This window comes from Clinocottus analis, unplaced genomic scaffold (assembly GCF_023055335.1).
Source record: "Clinocottus analis isolate CAN_PGR_092001 unplaced genomic scaffold, fCliAna1.0.p SCAF_27, whole genome shotgun sequence".
NCBI lineage: Eukaryota > Metazoa > Chordata > Actinopteri > Perciformes > Cottidae > Clinocottus > Clinocottus analis.
The window spans coordinates 3,205,225-3,217,518 of record NW_027176009.1 but is presented as its reverse complement, the minus strand read 5'-3'; the positions used below and the strand labels follow the sequence as shown (position 1 = coordinate 3,217,518).

At 44.0% G+C, this 12,294-nt stretch overlaps 1 protein-coding gene across 3 annotated transcripts in view; it reads left to right on the top strand.

Annotated features, from left to right (window-relative positions):
- Window positions 1-12,199, top strand: part of crebbpa (CREB binding protein a) — a 42,032-nt gene extending 29,833 nt beyond the window's left edge. For 2 of the 3 annotated variants that reach the window (XM_068592269.1, XM_068592268.1), the window contains exons 15-30: window positions 243-414; window positions 971-1,089; window positions 1,255-1,494; window positions 1,834-1,922; window positions 2,783-2,863; window positions 3,269-3,325; window positions 3,778-3,855; window positions 3,950-4,017; window positions 4,439-4,589; window positions 5,479-5,625; window positions 5,728-5,841; window positions 5,997-6,162; window positions 6,493-6,666; window positions 6,932-7,093; window positions 7,318-7,599; window positions 7,877-12,199. In XM_068592269.1, the coding sequence (XP_068448370.1) occupies window positions 243-414; window positions 971-1,089; window positions 1,255-1,494; window positions 1,834-1,922; window positions 2,783-2,863; window positions 3,269-3,325; window positions 3,778-3,855; window positions 3,950-4,017; window positions 4,439-4,589; window positions 5,479-5,625; window positions 5,728-5,841; window positions 5,997-6,162; window positions 6,493-6,666; window positions 6,932-7,093; window positions 7,318-7,599; window positions 7,877-10,171 (4,395 nt within the window). In that variant the 3' untranslated portion in view covers window positions 10,172-12,199. The remainder of the gene's footprint in view (window positions 1-242; window positions 415-970; window positions 1,090-1,254; window positions 1,495-1,833; window positions 1,923-2,782; window positions 2,864-3,268; window positions 3,326-3,777; window positions 3,856-3,949; window positions 4,018-4,438; window positions 4,590-5,478; window positions 5,626-5,727; window positions 5,842-5,996; window positions 6,163-6,492; window positions 6,667-6,931; window positions 7,094-7,317; window positions 7,600-7,876) is intronic. The other variant, XM_068592270.1, reaches the window with a different exon arrangement.
- The last annotated feature ends 95 nt before the right edge of the window (window positions 12,200-12,294 follow it).

Sequence of the window (12,294 nt, the reverse complement as noted above, 5' to 3'; positions counted from 1 at the left end):
ACCTTTTCATCTAAAATTAAGCATTAACCAATTTTTGTTATGTGAAAAGAGAAAAAGGTCAGACAGGTGATCATCAAAGTATTGATTATGAGAGACAAATGCTATCAGTCAGCTAACATTTTGTAGTGTTCAGTTTTAAAACATGACTCTGATATAATAATAATAATAATAATAATAATAATAATAATAATAATAATAATAATAATAATAATAATAATAATGTAATTATCCTCTGTCTATAGACTGAGGAAGACTCTGCCTCAACGATGGTTAAGAAGGAGGAGCCAGAGGAAAAGCCGGAGCCAATGGAGGTGGAGATGAAAAAAACAGAAATGAAGACAGAACCCAAAGAAGAGGAAGACGGCGGAGCCAATGGCACAGCCTCTTCATCCCCCTCTCAGTCACGAAGGAAAAGTGAGTCTGATGCCAACAAATGTTTAAAGTCTGTGTGGAGTCTGACCCAGCCACTCAGTAAGCGGAGAGGGTTTCCATCATTGGCAGTAATGTTAATACATCCCCTCTGTGCCAACTGAGAGACGGTCATGACTTATTACGAGTTTGGCACTGACTCTGAACAATGTCCAGACTCTTGCAAGTCTTCTTTGAGCCTGACGGCATTTTACACAAATAACAAACAGGCTGTGCACCTGCTGGTAGAATAAACCCAACAAATTCTAATGTTGCTGATGTGTCGTTTTGTTTCTGTTGTTGGGAGTGTTCGATAATTAGAAACAGGTGATGTCGTACAGATGATAAAATGCAGCTAGGCAAGAACTCAATGTTGCCGTTCACTAACGGGTCTATAGTTGTACTCTGTTCAGAGTGTCCGTAGTCTTTGTAAAGTTACAGCATAGAAACAAAATGGAGCAGTAGCCTTTGTTTTTTTCTCTCCACAGTGTCCCTGCACAGTAAACTCTGCTTTCCCCCTAACCTTTTTAAATTGCTAACACGTGCTTTGTTCATTTTTCAGTCTTCAAGCCCGAGGAGTTGCGCCAGGCTCTGATGCCGACTCTGGAGTCTCTCTACAGGCAGGACCCCGAGTCACTGCCCTTCAGACAGCCAGTAGACCCCATGCTTCTGGGTATCCCTGTACGTACACACATGCACTTGCCACCAAATGTTGTTACATGATGAACGTGTTGCCCACGGGAGGTTGTTAAATGTACAGTTTTGATGGATGCCCGTGATTCAGCTGCACTATTTTTGTTCTATTGATCTCCAACCGAAACATTTTATTTGTTGTTCTCACTGCAGGACTACTTTGACATCGTTAAGAACCCAATAGACCTGTCCACAATTAAGCGCAAGCTTGACACAGGCCAATACCAAGAGCCCTGGCAATATGTTGAGGATGTCTGGGTGATGTTCAACAACGCCTGGCTCTACAACCGCAAGACATCCCGTGTCTACAAGTACTGCTCCAAGCTGGCCGAGGTGTTTGAGTCAGAGATCGACCCTGTCATGCAGGGCCTGGGGTACTGTTGTGGGAGGAAGGTGAGATGAAGGCGGAGTTAAAGATGCAATAAGGGAAGTAGGGATATGTTTTTTGTCTGTCTGGCCATAAAAAAGGATATTTTTTTCCGTTGCTGCCTAATTACTAAAATTCCAATGTTTACCACTTCTCTTTTTGTTTGGTGAAACGACTTGTCTCAGAAAGATGAGTTTTACTTTTCACTGCGGCATTGTGAATGTTTTCGTGCTTTGTCCAGGCAAATTTAGTCGCTAAACCAAACGGTAAACTTTATTTTCTAATCTCAAACAGGACTTATGGAATGAATAAAGCTTGTTGTTGTTTTTTTTCACCACCGTTGTCCTCTTTCTTGTTACTTGCAGTATGAGTTTTCCCCTCAAACCCTCTGTTGCTATGGCAAGCAGCTCTGCACCATACCTACTGGAGGCACATACTACAGCTACCAGAACAGGTACATGCGTCTCTCTATGCATTAATGTGTTTGTCTATGCATAAATGTGTTTGTCTGCCATTAAACCTAAATTTGGATTGGTTCTAAAATTAAAATCTGTTGGAATTGTAATCTCACAGAATTATTTTATACGCATCATACATTTGCATGCACAGTTGTTCATTAAGTGTTTTCATGGGCAATAAGTGCAGCAATTTTAACTGCATCAGCCACCGCCTGGAGCCTGGGCTCTGTTCCTCTGTAGCTGTAGAGGGACCACTGGGATCCAGGCTGTAGAGTTGTCCTGACAGCTTCAGCTTTAATGGCTCTACCTCCTGGCATGGCATGGGACCACAAAATGTTTTTTCTCACAACAACATTTATTAACTGCCAGGTGCCAGTGTTGCACATACAGGGAAACGCACTAAAGACTTTAAACCCCAAAGAGTGTCAGGCACAGAGCAACCTAGCTGTGCGTTGATTGCTTAGTGTCTATGGTGCGACTGACTGACAAAAAAAATGTAACTTGCCCATCAATGCCTTTTTCCTCTTAATTGAAATCCAGCAGATGACCGCCTGCACCGATATCCTTTGCACCCCCTGGTGCATAAACAGGGTCACTGCAGCCCATTTTTCACACGTAAACTGTCCACTTTAATGCAGAGCAGCTCAGCAGTTGTGATACAGCAAAGCCTGGCAGACAACATGAGGCTCTTGCAGCACAATCCATTTACACTCTCAATGGGAGCTCAGGGGTTTCCCGCTCTGTTATAATACATGAAAGACAGCGTTATTTTTCTGCAGAATTGTACTGAACACACAAGTAGCCGAATATAAAGTAAGTGAGGAATGTGCAGAATTTTAAATGTGTAATGTTGCAGGTATCATTTCTGTGAGAAGTGCTTCAATGAGATCCAGGGGGAGAGTGTGACTTTGGGAGATGATCCTGCACAGCCACAGACGTGAGTAAACTGGCTAGTGATAGCCCACTGTACTATAAAAAACAGTTGGTTGTGTGTGTTAAAAAACTATTGTGAGGGTAAACTTCTTCTTAAGTTATTTTCAAATAGCAAAAGGAAACATCCCTCTCACTCAACCCGTTCTGACTACCATCTCGGTTTCAAAGCGGAAACTATGCCACTTGTAGTTAAAGTCTTGCCTCAGAAAAGTTTTATTAGAAACTAGAGTTTCTAATAAATTAGTGTCTCCAGCTATGAGAAGTATCTCCCTATTGTTTTTAACATGTTGCTTGCATGGTATTCATGAGGTTCTTCAGGGTTTTTTAGAGTCTTACTGAAGCGTTGCCCCCCACAGACTCTGCCAGCAATGAGAAACAACTTTTTCCCTTCTTGTCTCTGACTCTCCAGGATGATATCAAAAGACCAGTTTGAACGGAAGAAGAACGATGTGCTCGACTCTGAACCGTAAGTAGGCGCAAACCCTCAGTGAGAAGGAGCTAGTGTCATCTTCTTTCTGTTCTTTTTTTATTTAGAAGTTAGTTTTTCCCACTTGCATGTTCCTTATCACATCTTACATCTTTCACATCTGGTTTTGTGTTTGTGCTCTTGGTGAACAATCTGCACATTTTATCTCTGGAGCCTTCACATCAGTCATTTAGATTTCAGTGAGGCCTCGGGGCAACTTGGCAGTGGCAGCTGCTTCGTGTCAAAACTGTCTGACCATTGAGTTTTTCCCATCAGAAGAACGCAGGCTGTTCTCATAGTTCACACTGTCATTGTGACTATGTTGAATAAGATGTATTTTCCTTAAGGCATTGGTTGCTTGCTGCATCTGCAGTTATCATCAGTGATATAAATGATCTGTGAACTTTTTTATTTAAAAATAATTTCTGAATGTATGCTTGCTTTTCTTTTAGGTTTGTTGAATGTAAAGATTGTGGACGGAAGATGCACCAGATATGCGTCTTACACTACGAGGTCATTTGGCCATCTGGGTGAGACGTCAACTTCAACTTTTGGTAGATTTGCATAATAATTTTCCCATCTAATTAATGTTTATTGTAACGAATCTACTTTGTCTTTTTCCAGATTCATCTGTGAGAATTGTTTAAAGAAGAGCGCAAAAACACGAAAGGAAAACAAGTTCTCTGCAAAAAGTTAGTTCCAATCTCTCCATATGTGTTTGAAATGTTAACAGATTATTGCAGGTTTGTCTTACAAGCACTGAAGACACAAAACAATATAACCCACCTGCACATGGGCTGCATGTGTCTCTCCGGCTTTTCTGCAGTTACAGGCTTTTTATTTTTTTAATCTTGGCCTTGTGGTCTCTGGTATTTTTCTTTGGTGTTTGTAGCTCTGGGGACGAATACTGACCTTTATGGCATATGGTGCTAAGCAATTTGAGCTCTCACGGTCCCACATAAATCTCTTCTTGTGGTGTTTGTGTTTTATTAAAATGAAGGCTACTGCAGTAGTTGTTTAAGTATTCAATGTGTATCTTCTGCTTTTTCTTCTATCCTGGTTAAAAGCATTGTCGTTTTTCATAGATTCATTCTGTATGTTTGTACACTGTAGGGCTGCAGTCGACACGGTTGGGAATGTACATAGAGGACCGTGTGAATAAATACTTGAAGAGACAGAACCACCCGGAGGCCGGAGAGGTGTTTGTGCGAGTGGTGGCGAGCTCTGAGAAAATGGTGGAAGTAAAACCAGGCATGAAAGCCAGGTAAGAGCATCACTAACTTGAAGACAGGAGAACTGGGTGTATGTAATGAATGCTTTTGTGTGTTTTAAGCATTTTAATTACTTTATCCTGTTCTTACTGACTCCATGTTTTGCAACTAAACGTGCTTTAGTCAAATACATGAACAACTGAGGAGTCAAGATGAGGAATGCCATGACGTAGACAACCAAAATATCGGTCTCGCCCCCTGATTTATTAATCCACTGTTAGAGTATTTGTCCTGAGCTTATTTTTATTTTCTCTGCCATGTAAAGCTGAATGCCCTCTGTAAAGCGTTTGTACTGATTGTGGAACCTGATTGTTTGACAAGACGGCGTGCACACCCTCCCTGAGTACTTCAGAGGGTTGTTCACTGTTTGATCCTCGCACACGATCAAAGTCTGCGCGTACCATCCTCGCAGGGAGGATGCCCTTGTCCGGGAACCTGTTAACTTCAGGTTGACTGATTCAAAGCTGCTTTCTTTTTATTGACTCAAGGTCATTTCACTTTGTCCCATTATGCCCACGTGTCTCGCTAAAAGCAGCGACACAGAAGATAACTTCTCGGGCGGACTTCTAGGAGGCTTTATAGTCAAAATAAAATAAAACAATGTCTGAATATGTTACTATATAAGATTTATGTAGTGTATTATACAGATTTTGAGATGTTTTTGTGGCCTCATAACAGAAACCATCATATATATCTACAACTTTGCACAGTTGGCATCTTTGTATTGATTGTGTTGCATCAGGAGTACACCATGATGTGTTTTAGCTGGCGATATAACCCAAGACAGAGTATTAAAACATGCTCTAGTTTTACCATCTAACCAGAGATCACATTTTGTTGTTCACATATTGTAATATTTAATGTTTTTCTTCATGACCACAGGTTTGTGGACACAGGTGAAATGCCCGAGACCTTTCCTTACAGAACCAAAGCACTTTTCGCCTTTGAGGAGATTGACGGCGTGGATGTCTGCTTCTTTGGCATGCACGTGCAGGAGTACGGCTCGGAGTGCTCCTTCCCTAACACTAGGTCTGTAAAGTCAATTCTTGTGTGTGTAGCACATGACAATAAAGGACAGGCCCTTTTTCTTATAAGTGCAATGTCCCATGTTCCCTCCCTCTACCTCTGCAGGCGGGTCTACATATCATACCTTGACAGTATTCACTTCTTCAGACCTCGGAATCTACGAACAGCTGTGTACCACGAGATCCTCATCGGCTATCTAGAATATGTCAAGAAACTCGGGTAAACCTTGCTGAAATGCTTTCTTTTCGCCTCACCAGTTGAAAGAAAGAAACACCACGAGGAAGTCTCTACAGTAAACTTTGTGCTGTGATTTAATTATAAGGAAGGCGTATTATTTTATGGAAGGCTTATTATTGGTCTGTGTATGCCCGCAGGTATACCCAGGGTCACATCTGGGCGTGTCCACCCAGTGAAGGAGACGACTACATTTTCCACTGTCATCCTTCTGACCAGAAGATCCCCAAGCCTAAGAGGCTGCAAGAGTGGTACAGGAAGATGCTGGACAAGGCCTATGCAGAGAGGATTCTGCACGACTTCAAGGTAAGGAGGAGAAATATCTTTTTTTATATACTTACGCTAGGCTGAAGTCTGATTGAGCGGCTTGTGATATTTAGAACAAAGAACACATTTACGTGTGCATGCAGACCTTTGATTTATTTGTGACGGGAGACATATGTTAACGGTTACTTTTTGATTTACTGCGTTCCTGATCACATTTACTGGGAGCTTTCTGTGTGAACAGTTGAACACATTTGCTATTTTGGCAAACACAATTCATATGTGAATGCTCAGCCTGTTGGATTACTTAAGACAAATTAAATAAATCTTAAATAACTTGAATTGTCAATGTTCTTTTAATCTTCGTCTCAGGACATCTGCAAACAGGCGACAGAGGACCGTCTGACCAGCGCTAATGAGCTGCCGTACTTTGAAGGCGACTTCTGGCCTAACGTGCTGGAGGAGAGCATCAAGGAGCTGGAGCAGGAGGAGGAGGAGAGGAAGAAGGAGGAGGAGAACAACACAGCTGCTTCTGAAACCCCTGAGGTGCGAACATTGTGCCATGGTTTGATCTGGTGCTACCAAAGCCAGAATTTACAACTCAACTCGTTTTTATGAACAACTCCTTCTTATGATTCTTATAATAATGAGAAGTTGACTTCATGAAACACAATGTAACTAAAGAACACGTTATGATGAAGATGAATAAAATCATACTGTGAGCAGCTGGAGAGATTGTCAATGTAGATCAAATATGTGAACATGTAATAAACTGTTTTCTTTAAGATTCATCATTGTATATCTCCTGCAGGGTACGCCAAGTGACAGCAAAAACGCAAAAAAAAAGAACAACAAGAAAACCAGTAAAAATAAGAGCAGTGTCAGCCGAGCCAATAAGAAGAAACCTGGGATGCCGAATGTAGCCAATGATCTGTCCCAGAAGCTTTACAGCTCCTTGGAGAAACACAAAGAGGTTCATATATATATTTTTTTTTTAATTAAGCTGTTTGATGATTACAGGCATTTTCTAAATATTATACAATAGATAATTGACAATAGTTTTTGTCCTTACTGTTTAACTTAACAAATTTCCAAGCTAGAAGTAGTGATTTAAAGTCTAAATCTTTTAATAGTGTTTCAGTTTTGCTTGTGCTTCTCTAACTCAGATTTCTGTGCGTCTTTCTCTGTCCGATGAAGGTGTTCTTTGTGATCCACCTCCACTCTGCTTCCATGGCCAACACCCTGCCTCCCATCACTGACCCTGACCCCATGCTCTCTTGTGACCTGATGGATGGCCGTGATGCTTTCCTGACTCTGGCCAGGGACAAACACTGGGAGTTCAGCTCTCTGAGGAGGTGCAAGTGGAGCACCATGTGCATGCTAGTTGAGTTGCACAACCAGGGACAGGACCGATTTGTCTATACTTGCAACGAGTGCAAGCACCATGTTGAGACACGCTGGCACTGCACTGTGTGCGAGGTGAGTTTGTACTACTGCTGTTTGTATGCTGTGATGTGTTTTTTACTCAGGAATAACTCCCGGTCCTGTACATGAAACTGTATACACAATATACAAATAAAAAACTGAAATCTGTCTGTGTTGACTACAGACTAGACAAACGAGGGTAAATCCGGAATACTACTTGTATACTACTTAAAATACTGATATTGTTAAACGCACATACATTTGTATAACTATTTGAGACTTTGTTAAGCTTGTGTTAATTACTGTGTTCCCGTCTGCCCTTTTTTTGCAGGACTTTGATCTGTGCATTAATTGTTACAACGTGAGGGGTCACGAACACCAGATGGTGAAATGGGGCCTTGGCCTGGACGACGACAGCAACGGCCAGAGTGGAGAGGCCTCCAAGAGCCCACAGGAGAGCCGGCGCTTAAGTATCCAACGCTGCATCCAGTCCCTGGTCCACGCTTGTCAGTGTCGCAATGCCAACTGCTCTCTGCCGTCCTGCCAGAAGATGAAGCGAGTGGTGCAGCACACAAAGGGCTGCAAGCGCAAAACGAACGGTGGCTGCCCTGTATGCAAGCAACTTATCGCTTTATGCTGTTACCATGCAAAGCACTGTCAGGAGAACAAGTGTCCTGTCCCGTTCTGCCTGAACATCAAGCACAAGCTACGTCAGCAGCAGCTGCAACACCGGCTCCAGCAGGCCCAGCTGATGAGGAGAAGAATGGCTACGATGCAAGGCAGAACCATGCCACTACCGTCCCCACCGGCCACAGCTGCTCCCAGCACTCCCACTTCCCATGCACAGCCAAACACTCCTCAACCACCCCAACAGCCACTCTGCAACCAGCCGCAGACCCCCAATGCAGCAGGCGTCATGTCCCCCTCGTTTCCCAACAACGGCCAGCCTCAAACACCAGTGTCCCAGGGCAAACATGGCCCCCAGGCTTCCCCTCTACACCAACAGCAATCCCCTCTTCCTCAGCCGCCCCAGCCACCTCAGCAGCTACAGCAGCAGCCTCCCCTTGCTGCAGTCAAGATGGCACGGCACATCGAGATGATGGCACAGGCCCAGCAGAACCAGCAGAGCTACCGGGTCAACTTGAACGGCTTACCTATGAGCCCCCAGCAACCACAGCAGCGCATGACCGGACCAATGCAGCCAACCATGCAGATGATGCCAGGGCCAAGGGGGCCACAGGTCATGCAACCGGGCATGCCTCCAGGGCAGTGGCCCGGAGCTGCCAGGCCATTGCAGGCTCAGACTCAACAACCAGGCCTTGTCCCGGGCCAGACTCCACAGCAGGCTTTGACAATGCAGCGAGCCTTGATGGTCCCAGGGCAGCAAGCTCAGCAGGTCCAGAGGATGCTGATTCCACAGCAGCCTGGTATCCGGCCACAAACACCCCAGAGAACCGGTGCTATTGCACCCAACGCCTTGCAGGACCTTCTTCGCACACTCAAGTCTCCCAGCTCGCCCCAGCAGCAACAACAAGTCCTAAACATCCTCAAATCAAACCCTCAGCTAATGGCTGCTTTCATCAAACAGCGAACAGCCAAGTACCATGCCAACCAGCCGCAGCCAGCAGGTCAGCAACAGCAACCCGGCATGCCAACAATGCAGACCATGGCCATGCCAGGAGGGGCAGTGCAGAGGCCAGGGATGCCCCCACAGCAGCCTCAGCAGCCTCCTGCACAGGGCATGGCTGCATTAGGGGCTCAAGGGCAGCTAATAAACACAACACACAACACCAACCCCCAGATCCAGGAGCTGTACCGTCGGCAGCTCTTAAGGCAGCAGCAGCAGCAGCAGCAGCAGCAACAACAGCAGCAGCAGCAGCAACAGCAACAGGGAGTGGTGCCTCAGGGCCATCCTGGCCAGTTCCCTGCTCAGGCGCAGGGTACAGCAGCTGCATACTCCCAGCTTTGTATGCAGCAGCAGCAGCAGCAGCAGCAGCAGCAGCAGCAGCTAGCCATGCAGGCAGGTACAGGAGCAGCTGGGGGACCTATGGGCCAGCTCCCGCCCATGGCTCAGATGGCCCAGACCGCCATGGGTATGGACTCCACCAAGACCTTAATACATCAACGGATACTCCAGCAGCAGCAGCAGCAGCAGCAGCAGCAGGCCCTCCTCAAGCAGCAGATGGGCTCCCCTGCCCAGGCCAGCCCAATGAGCTCCCAGACCCACCTGCTGGCTGGCCAGCCCCAGGGTGGAGCCCACTTACCCGGCCAGCCCATACTAGCCAATGCCCTCAACAACCAGGTTCGCTCCCCCGCACCAGTCCAGCCCACCTGTCCGCCCTCGCAACAACAGCCCCAGCAACAGCGTCCACATTCCAGTCCCTCACCGCAGGTCCAGAACCAGCCCTCGCCGCAGCATCCACACCCACCACACTCGGGTTCCCCTCACCCGGTACTCGGGGGCCCGCTGTCAGGGTCCATGGAGCAGGGACACTTGGGGACACCAGAACAAAGCGCCATGCTACCACAGCTTAACACACCCAACAGAGTGGGACTGAACAGTGACTTGGGGATGGCGGGAGACGCTACAGGGGACACTCTGGAGAAGTTTGTGGAGGGATTGTAGCATTTCTGCTTCGAACTAAAGAACACAATCTCTCTCCCAGGGACCCATGCTCCCTCCCCGCTTCCTCCAAGTTTTCCCTCAGACTCTTTATTCTGTTATTCTTGGTTTGTTCTTTCTAAGATTGAGAATGTTTTTTTTTTTTTTGTACTGACATGTAAAAAGTTTCAACTGTTGTAAAAAGAAACAATAAAAATTTGGTCGAGGGAAGGGATAAACTAAAAAAGAAAAAAGAAGTCAACACTTTGAGGGAATTTAATTGTTTCCTAAAGGTTAGTTGTTAAATGAAATTTAAACCACAAAGAATATATTTTTTGGTTGAGACCAAATGTGTTCAATACTCAATTTATTTTTGGTTTTGTTTTGGTATGGTTACATGCCTTTCTCGTTTATTTTTCTTTTTTAAAGAAAATGTACAATTGCATTATATTATTCATATCTTTTTATTTTGTACCTTTGGAAAAAAAGAAACTTAAAGCATTGTTGTGTTGAAACTGTAAAAAAAAAAAAAAAAAAAAAAAAAAAAAAAACTTTTTCTGGGAATTGGGCCAGGTTTTTGTTCTATTCTCAAGCTGTCATTCCTGGCAATTGTAATCTAGTGTTGTCCCATTACTCCAAGACGGTGCGTTCAGGGACCGCTCCCCTCCTCTTTGTGTGTATGAAGAGCACTCGGTTGTATTGAAATAGGAAATGGACTGTGGCAGTTGTTTATACACGGGCATGTATACAGGCACACACGATGACACTGACACAAACACTCACAGTCACTAAAATAACTACAGCGCCGACTGGTCTCACAAACGGACGATAAGAAGTGCAACCCACATCTCAGTGACCTGGAATTTGGAAAATCTGTCTTGCCGGTGTCGGACATTGTTGCATTGACATTAAACAGATTTTCTCATACTTTTTGTCATACAAATGTTGTAAAGTGTAAAGAGAGTGTGTGTGAGAGAGAGACACCAGCCGCCTAAGCTGAGGTGGGATGATCACCTGTTTGTCGGCCACATCTCTGATGACTCTTCATCCTCTAAATTCTTTCTACGGATGAAGAGCCTCTGAGATTCACCCTGAGGAAAACTAAATGTTATCAACCCTCATTCCTCTCTCAAGAAAACTTGACATAGAGGGGATTTACTTTTTCTCCTCTTGTAAATCAAGTTATTCAGCAAAATACTATAAATATAAGGAAGAAAAATGAAAACACTGTATAAACCGGTTAAAAGACTCATTTCTTACTTCTATACCATATTGTTAAATAAACTCTGTGCAGCAGAACAACTCCAGTACTCTGTTGACTAACTAACGAAGCATCGCTCTTCTGTACTACTTTGTGTTTGTTTGTTTCAGCTCAACAGCGTTTTTTGTTTTCAAGTCGCCGTTAATGCTGGGTTTGAGAAATTGTGTTCGTCAGAAAACCTTTCTGCATTTATGCCTAATGAAACTATTTATTTTGAGCTTACTATAACTTCAGCCTGCACCTGAGTTTTTACAGTGATAAAGCGGGTGAGTTTGAAATGTTTCGATCAAAGTGCATAATCACAGTTATGAGAGATTTCAAGTTTAATGTCGGAGTGATGACGCAGCAAGAGCTCACTTTTCAGATGAAGGTTATTAAAGAGTGATCAAGTGAAGGAGTATTATTCAACAAATAATTTCTGGTACCAATGGAAACACCGAACCTATAACTATGTTGAGCCTTTTGAGTTAAATTGTATTTGAGGAGAACACATTACATTCACTTATAATATGACAAATTCTAATTATTTAGTCACCAACGTGTGATTTGGAAATGTATGAGTTCAAGACACGATAAAGAGACACGATTCAGCCCTAACCATTCAAGGCATCTGCTTTGCACATGTTTGTTTTTTTAAGTGGATCAGAATTGCAAGATCTTTCTATGAAAGTACAGCTATATTGAATTATTTGAATTAGTAAATATATACTACGTGTGACAGGTGCTTGAAGTCAAACGATTCACTTATTTATGCTTAAATGTACATTTGGTTGTGTAGCTGGAGGTCAAGATGAAAAAAATTCTAAAGTCTAGAGGCGATTGTAAACGCTTCCGTAGATCCATATCGATGCGTTCCAGTCGCGTGACGTAGAAGGCACGCGTTCGT